The following is an 8,161-nucleotide window of genomic DNA, read 5'->3' on the forward strand; positions in this document are numbered from 1 at the left end:
AACTGTGAAATTTGCCTTAATATTTTTCCTATTTAAACTTTATTTTTTCATTCAGAACTGAAGAGAAAATAAGAGTTTACCTGCAAAACGCAACGAGCTAAATAATTGTTTTTCTCGATTATTCTGTTTTTGTGATCATTGGGAGCCGAAATCATAATCACAATATATATTTTGATTAATTGCACAGCCCTAAAAAAAGGAAGTCTAATCTCCCAACCTGATATCTTAATGTCTTATCCAATACATATACGTTTTGACAGAGAAGCTGTGCACAAACTGGAATATTCACTCATGTTTATGTGTGCAGAAATGTAAGTTATGTTTCCTTTAACGTTAACCTTAACTGCGAATCAAAACTTCAGCGTCCATGGCGAGTGATGAGAGGGACAACCGGGATCCCCAGCGGCCAGTAGTGGTGGTCACAGCGGGATCGGACAGCTCCGGGCCGGGCGGCGGTCTCAGCGGCCTCCGGGCGCTCACGGGCTGCGTCCTGTGCGTCCTGATCGTCTCCACCCTTCTTGGTAACACTCTGGTGTGCGCCGCGGTGATTAAATTCCGCCACCTGCGCTCCAAAGTCACCAACTCCTTCGTGATCTCTCTGGCGGTGTCCGACCTGTTCGTGGCCGTGCTCGTGATGCCCTGGAGGGCGGTGTCCGAGGTGGCGGGCGTCTGGCTCTTCGGACGCTTCTGCGACACGTGGGTGGCCTTCGACATCATGTGCTCCACCGCGTCTATCCTCAACCTGTGCATCATCAGCATGGACCGCTACTGGGCCATCTCCAGCCCCTTCAAGTACGAGCGCAAAATGACGCGCAGGTTTGTCTATTGTCGTTTTATGTTAATGAGTGAAATGAAAAATAAGAGTTATAACAGCCACGCAGAAAAATATTTATAGGGTGGCGAGAGGGGAGCAGGAATTTTTGAGGGGTGGCAACATATGTCAGACGTACAGTACAGGCCAAAAGTTTGGACACACCTTCTCATTCAATGCGTTTCCTTTTTATTTTCATGACTATTTACATTGTAGATTCTCACTGAAGGCATCAAAACTATGAATGAACACATATGGAATTATGTACTTAACAAAAAAGTGTGAAATAACTGAAAACATGTCTTATATTTTAGATTCCTCAAAGTAGCCACCCTTTGCTTTTTTTAATAAAGGGAAATAATTCCACTAATGAACCCTGACAAAGCACACCTGTGAAGGTAAAACCATTTCAGGTGACTACCTCATGAAGCTCATTGAGAGAACACCAAGGGTTTGCAGAGTTATCAAAAAAAGCAAAGGGTGGCTACTTTGAAGAATCTAAAATATAAGACATGTTTTCAGTTATTTCACACTTTTTTGTTAAGTACATAATTCCATATGTGTTCATTCATAGTTTTGATGCCTTCAGTGAGAATCTACAATGTAAATAGTCATGAAAATAAAAAGGAAACGCATTGAATGAGAAGGTGTGTCCTAACTTTTGGCCTGTACTGTACCTTCAAGTAAAGTGTTACCTTTTATTTTAATGGATGAAATGAAAAAGAAGAATTATAGGCCCTACAATAACATAAAACAACAGGGGTCGGAGCACGGTTTGGAGGGACTTGTTGGATCTGAGTTAAAATGAATTTGTGAAAGGAAACGGGAAGTGAATTGTTACAGAATTGATACACAAAGGTACCTAATGTGAAGTTCATCGATGTCAAATGTGTTTAATAACTCTCAGGTTCGCCTTTCTGATGATCTGTGTCGCCTGGACTCTCTCCATCCTCATCTCCTTCATCCCGGTGCAGCTCAACTGGCACCGCGCGAACCCCGACAACTCCACGACGGACAACCCAGACGACTGCAACGCTAGCCTGAACCGGACCTACGCCATCTCCTCGTCCCTCATAAGCTTCTACATTCCCGTGGTGATAATGGTGGGGACGTACACGCGTATTTTCCGCATCGCGCAAACCCAAATCAGACGGATCTCGTCTTTGGAGCGGGCGGCAGGGCCCCGTGCGCAAAACCATCGCCACCGCGCGTCGACGCACGACGAAAGCTCGCTGAAAACGTCCTTTAAGAGAGAAACGAAAGTCTTAAAGACTCTGTCCATCATCATGGGAGTGTTTGTGTTCTGCTGGCTGCCGTTTTTCGTGCTGAACTGCGTGGTGCCGTTCTGCGACCTGGAATCGCTCGGCAAGCCGCCGTGCGTCAGCGACACCACGTTCAGCATCTTCGTGTGGTTCGGCTGGGCCAACTCGTCCCTGAACCCCGTCATTTACGCCTTCAACGCCGACTTCAGGAAGGCCTTCTCCACCATCCTGGGCTGTAACAAGTACTGCTCCAGCTCCACGGTGGAGGCCGTGGACTTCAGCAACGAGCTGGTGTCTTATCACCACGACACCACCATGCAGAAGGAAGCCTGCGCCATGCCGGGCGCCGGCGTGCAGAGACTCCTGCAGCTGCCTCACACAGATGGAGATCTGGGGCAGAACATTGACAGAGTTTCTGTCATTTCGGACGATTCCCGCAACCACAGCAACTTACTGCTGCCTGCGATTCTGCAGTATGAGTGCGAGGCGGAGATTTCTTTAGAAATGTTGCCCTTCAACTCCTCCGGACACACAGACTGTTATAACATCCCGGGTCAAATCCAGGACCTGTGAGCAACCCTGAACAATAAAAACTCAACATTTCCTGCATGATGCATAGGCCCCCCTGTGCAGTTTCCATTAGAGCTGCAACAAATAATCGCCAACTGTTTTGATAATCTATTAATATTTTAAGCCATTTTTTAAGTTTTTCAGTCTCTTAAATGTGGAGATTTCCCATTTTATTTGTTTTATATGTGTTTAAACTGAATATTGTGGGGTTCTATACAAAACAAGACATGTAAAGACATGGACATTTTTTCATAGTTTTCTGACATTTTAGAGATCATACGATAATTTGATTAATCGAGAAAATAATTAATTAAATAAATAGTTACAGCCATAGTTTCTACATCATCCCAGGGAGGAAAGTGTTTTTGTGCAGATATAACCAAATATTATGTTTAGTCATCAGACTGTTTCATTTTAAGGATTTTCAGAGGACCAATGAGTAAAAAATTAAGAATCTGAGAAAATTCAGTAAAACCTAAAACATCTTCGGACCCTTTAGATTCATGTTGGGGGCCTCTCTTTGGTTCTTGACCCCTAGGTTGGAAACCACTGATCCAACTTATCTATATTTTCTCAAACAGCAGACTGGACTCTGTCCACAGAGATAAATCATGAGTTGTTGGTCATTTTATATTTGCTAAACAATCTATTTTGTGTTGTTTTCATGTCATGATGCATATTAGAACCTTATTTAAAACTTATAAAAGTTGAGTTTCTGTCAAAAATCAAATATATTCCTGTTGATATGGAGAGAGATGTTTCAATAATATTTGCGTGAATAAAAACTTAAGTTCTGGGTTCTTTACATTGTTGGTAGTTCATATCAGCACACAGCAGCTTTTAGACATGTTTCTGTTATTTGCTAGCAGATGGAATTGACAATACTTCACACAATACAAGTCAATGGAGAGCGGAGAGTTGTTTTCCTGGGACTTAAATGCACCCGGTCTCTATTTCTCTCGCAGGAAATAAAGTCTAACTCCTGCACACAGTGTCGGACGGTCGCACATGATTGTACAGTGTGTAACAACACACAGATTGAACTGGGTGACTGTCGGCGGCTGTAAAATCCAGTTGTTTGAGTAATTAATTCAGTGGTTGAGTGACATTTTGAACGTTTGTTTTGATGTGAATGCCCGGGTCCTGCACCACTCCCTGAACTGGCCTTTGATATGTAAAAAAACGGCAAAAGAACAAGAAAACATTAGTTGATAACAATTACATCATTAGTCTAAGTGCCTAATTGGTCCTTCGGGTAATTGTGAGCAGTTTTTGTTGGAGAGGTTGTTCATGGAGACTCAAATTAAACACGAAGCTGAAGAACAAGAGATGAGACGGACAAGTGTTTGAATGACCTATGTTGTGTAGGTCTAACAGTGAGTGTTTGTGTTGAAATGGTTAGACTAAGAGTTGAATGAATAGATGCAACCTTACAATGGTCGAGGGCCCCTTTCACACCTGGTATTAACATGTGATTTGTATCTGTTCACCAGATTGAATTTAAAACCCAAATAGGTGTAGGTCACAAGACAATGGTAAATGACAAAGCACAAGTTCTCATGGTCAGATTTTTTATTAATACTTTTTAAACGTGTAAACAGTTCCAGGAAGCTGAAGTCACCAAGTTCACCTGCAAAACAAGGAAAAGGAGGTTAGTGATGATAAAATATTTTATAACAGGTAGCTAGAGATTGGTTCATAACAGTTACAATAACTGCATGAAAAAACCCAGAAACGGATAGCTGCAAACTGCGCCATGAACAGAGCCGGTTTAAAAATCAGCTGGTATCCCTTTAAGTGAATGCTATATTTAAAATATTTTTTTACCGTTTTACCTTGTGGACAGTGATAAGGATGCCTCCTGGGCGACTTCCATTTGAGGTCTTTCAGGTGTAACATGATTATTAAGGCTTCTACTTGCCATACGTGTATTTGTGTACTTTGGTTTAGTGTTCTGCCCCTTTAAAGTATGTGAGTGGTTAATTTTAAGGGAATGGAACGCATGTTACGTTCTTCCGAGTTCAACCTACTTTTTTAAGCGGTAAACCATCTTTATAAGACTGTGTAGATTTAAAGGTCCCATGGCATGAAAATTTCACTTTAAGAGGTTTTTTAACATTCACAAACACAAATACAACCTGTAGCTGCTAAGGACTAAGGACTACGGTTATGAAAGCGCTATAACTAGAGATGCACCAAATCCAGATCCGAATCCACTGGTTAAGATTTTGCCGAATCCGAATCCGAATACCGAATCCTCCTCCAATCCTCAGTCCATTTACAGAGTAAACACATTAATTAAGTAAACAACGTCCACAGCAGTGTATTTTTCATTCGGTGTAGGGCTAGCAAAGCTAATGGTCGTCTGGTTAACACAAGTTTTTAGCTGTGACTGTCCTTTCTTTGCAGTACCTGAAGTTGAAAAAACCCACCCTTGATCCTGAGGTCTTAGCCAACTATAGACCTATATCTAACCTTCCCTTTCTCTCCAAGATCCTTGAGAAGGTAGTCGCTAATCAGTTATGTGATTTTCTACATAGCAATAGTTTATTTGAAGACTTTCAGTCAGGATGTTAAACTCAAACAAAACTGAAGTTATTGTGCTGGGCCCTAAACACCTCTGAACCTCATTATCCAAAGATATAATTACTCTGGATGACATGCCCTGGCCTCCGGCACTACGGTCAGAAATCAGAAAGAGTTATTTTTGATCAGGATATATCCTTTAACGCCCACTTAAAACAAACCTCAAGAACAGCCTTTTTTCATCTTCGTAACATTGCCGAAATTAGGAACATCCGGTCTCAAAACTATGCTGAAAAACTAGTCGTTCCTTCCAGGCTGGACTATTGTAATTCCCTATTATCAGGTTGCTCAAATAAAACCCTTAAGACTCTCCAGCTGATCCAGAATGCTGCAGCGCGTGTTCTGACAAAAACTAAGAAAAGAGATCATATTTCTCATGTATTAGCTTCTCTGCATTGGCTTCCTGTAAAATCCAGGATTGAATTTAAAATCCTTCTCCTGACCTACAAAGCTCTAAATGGTCAAGCACCTTCATATCTAGAAGAGCTCCTAATACCTTATTGTCCCACTAGAGCACTGCGCTCCCAGAATGCAGAGTTACTTGTGGTTCCTAGAGTCTCTAAAAGTAGAATGGGAGCCAGAGCCTTCAGCTATCAGGCTCCTCTCCTGTGGTACCAGCTCCCAATCTGGGTTCAGGGGGCAGACACCATCACCACTTTTAAGAGTAAACTTAAATCCTCTTCTCCTCTTCGATAAAGCCTATAGTTAGGGTATGAGGAGTTGCAGCATTCGCCTAGACCGGCGGGGAGCGTGTGTAGCCACAGTCATGATGCACCTCCCTCCCTATCCCTGCTTCTCCTCATAGAAAGCTTACTATATTTAGGGTATGAGGAGTTGCAGCGTTCGCCTATACCGGCGGGGGTGGGTGTGTAGCCACAATCACGGAGCACAGCCTCCCTATCTCCCCTTCCCTGCAGCTCTTAGTTATGCAGTTATAGTTCTAGACTACCGGGGTACCTCGTTTGATACACTGAGCTTCTCTCTCCTCTCTCTTTCCATCTGTGTGTATCCATGTCCCAGAAATGCTTGTTACCAACCTAGCTATGGGAGCTTATTCCCTGGAGTCCTTATGTTCTTTTTCTGCCCAGCATGTTTCCTTGGATGATGATGGCACCTACATCATGGTGGCAGCTGTTGCCGTGGTCCTGCTCTACGCCCTGCCGTGCCCTATTACACCCTGCTACGCTCTGCAATGCCCGGCTTCGACTTGCTATGTCCGGCAATGCCCTGCCACGCCCTGTTACGTCCTACTATGCTCTACGATACCATGAACTATTACAACTACTACTTCTAGTCATTATCTTTAGTGTGACTATTATTGCCATAGTTCATCACACCCCCAACCGGCACCTTCAGACACCGCCTACCAAGAGCCTGGTTCTGTCTGAGGTTTCTTCCTAAACGGGAGTTTTTCCTCGCCACTGTCGCACTTACGTGCATGCTCTTGGGGGAATCTAGTAAATTATAGAGTGTGGTCTACACCTACTCTATCTGTATAATGTCCTGAGATAATTCCTGGTATGATTTGACACTATAAATAAAATTGAATTGAAGTTGCTGCATTCTGGCTGCTGTCTGGAGATTCCTTCATGCACAACTCGTATTCTTTCAGATGTTTCATACCAAATGTTGTAACAGTGGCCATGTTGTGTATAGTTTAGGGTCCTTGCCACCACAAGACAAATCAGCATTGCAAATTGAACATGTAGCTGGACTTGAATGGCCTTCTTTTGGCAAACAACACAGTGCTGAGTGCAAGCGTACGGTTCGGTTCAGTGGGAAGAAATTCTAAGGTTCTGCAGAAACAGAACCCACGGCAAAAAAAATCAATATTCAGCCAAATCCGAGGCCAAATCCTGGATTTGGTGCATCCCTAACTATTACACACTAAAAAATGAATAAAAAAAATCTTATTGTGTGTCATATGAGTACAATGCCTTTGTTTGTGTCTTTTTATTAGTATTTTATCTTGTTTTTATAATTGATTGCCACCAAGGCCCCCTGAGCTATTGTTTAGTTATACAGTACGACAGCTTAAACTTCAGTTCAGATTTTTACCTGATTACAACTTGACTTGCCATACTGGCATCTGTGGTCGAGTCCAGCCTAGGACATAGGTGGCCTGTCCTCCTCCAGGCACAGTCACCGGTTGAGTCCCGCCTGGTCCATAGGTGGGCTGTCCTCCTGGTTGAGTCCCGCCTTGTCCTCCTGGTTGAGTCCCGCCTTGTCCATATGTGGGCTGTCCTCCTGGTTGAGTCCCGCCTTGTCCTCCTGGTTGAGTCCCGCCTTGTCCTCCTGGTTGAGTCCCGCCTTGTCCATAGGTGGGCTGTCCTCCTGGTTGAGTCCCGCCTTGTCCTCCTGGTTGAGTTCCGCCTTGTCCATAGGTGGGCTGTCCTCCTGGTTGAGTCCCGCCTTGTCCTCCTGGTTGAGTCCCGACTTGTCCATAGGTGGGCTGTCCTCCTGGTTGAGTCCCGCCTTGTCCTCCTGGTTGAGTCCCGCCTTGTCCATAGGTGGGCTGTCCTCCTGGTTGAGTCCCGCCTTGTCCATAGGTGGGCTGTCCTCCTGATTGAGTCCCGCCTTGTCCATAGGTGGGCTGTCCTCCTGGTTGAGTCCCGCCTTGTCCTCCTGGTTGAGTCCCGCCTTGTCCATAGGTGGGCTGTCCTCCTGGTTGAGTCCCACCTTGTCCATAGGTGGGCTGTCCTCCTAGTTGAGTCCCGCCTTGTCCTCCTGGTTGAGTCCCGCCTTGTCCATAGGAGGGCTGTCCTCCTGGTTGAGTCCCGCCTTGTCCTCCTGGTTGAGTCCCACCTTGTCCATAGGTGGGCTGCCCACCTGGTTGAGTCCCGCCTTGTCCATAGGTGGGCTGTCCTCCTGGTTGAGTCCCGCCTTGTCCATAGGTGGGCTGTCCTCCTGGTTGAGTCCCGCCTTGTCCTCC

The 8,161-nt window shown here is 44.6% G+C and overlaps 2 protein-coding genes across 4 annotated transcripts; one reads left to right on the top strand and one right to left on the bottom strand.

Moving 5' to 3' along the window:
- Positions 1-162: 162 nt before the first annotated feature.
- On the top strand, positions 163-3,368 carry LOC114548145 (D(5)-like dopamine receptor). Its single transcript, XM_028567903.1, has 2 exons — positions 163-816; positions 1,719-3,368. Exons 1-2 carry the CDS (start codon positions 368-370, stop codon positions 2,644-2,646), a joined length of 1,377 nt encoding a protein of 458 aa, XP_028423704.1. The 5' UTR covers positions 163-367; the 3' UTR covers positions 2,647-3,368.
- A 3,920-nt stretch (positions 3,369-7,288) lies between these two features.
- LOC114548414 (protein IWS1 homolog) lies at positions 7,289-8,136 on the bottom strand. 3 transcript variants are annotated; one of them, XM_028568364.1, is made up of 2 exons: positions 7,540-8,136; positions 7,289-7,452 (listed from the first exon to the last, which is right to left on the bottom strand). In XM_028568364.1, the coding sequence occupies exons 1-2, from the start codon at positions 7,915-7,917 to the stop codon at positions 7,372-7,374; spliced, it is 459 nt and encodes a 152-aa protein (XP_028424165.1). In that variant the 5' UTR covers positions 7,918-8,136; the 3' UTR covers positions 7,289-7,371. The 3 variants fall into 3 exon arrangements, with proteins under 3 accessions (XP_028424165.1, XP_028424167.1, XP_028424166.1); XM_028568366.1 differs by having other exon boundaries at positions 7,289-7,650; positions 7,753-7,927; XM_028568365.1 differs by having other exon boundaries at positions 7,289-7,515; positions 7,603-7,927.
- Positions 8,137-8,161: the final 25 nt, after the last annotated feature.

The sequence above is a fragment of the Perca flavescens genome, chromosome 21 (assembly GCF_004354835.1).
Source record: "Perca flavescens isolate YP-PL-M2 chromosome 21, PFLA_1.0, whole genome shotgun sequence".
NCBI classification, from domain to species: domain Eukaryota; kingdom Metazoa; phylum Chordata; class Actinopteri; order Perciformes; family Percidae; genus Perca; species Perca flavescens.

Bases quoted from the DNA above. Each gene is read 5' to 3' on its own strand.
- LOC114548414 (XM_028568364.1), bottom strand. From the start codon at position 7,917: ATGGACAAGGTGGGACTCAACCAGGAGGACAGCCCACCTATGGACAAG. The intron at 7,453-7,539 runs GCGGGACTCAAC...CATATGGACAAG, and splicing joins ACAGCCCACCTATGGACAAG to GCGGGACTCAACCAGGAGGA.
- LOC114548145 (XM_028567903.1), top strand. From the start codon at position 368: ATGGCGAGTGATGAGAGGGACAACCGGGATCCCCAGCGGCCAGTAGTG. The intron at 817-1,718 runs GTTTGTCTATTG...AATAACTCTCAG, and splicing joins GAGCGCAAAATGACGCGCAG to GTTCGCCTTTCTGATGATCT.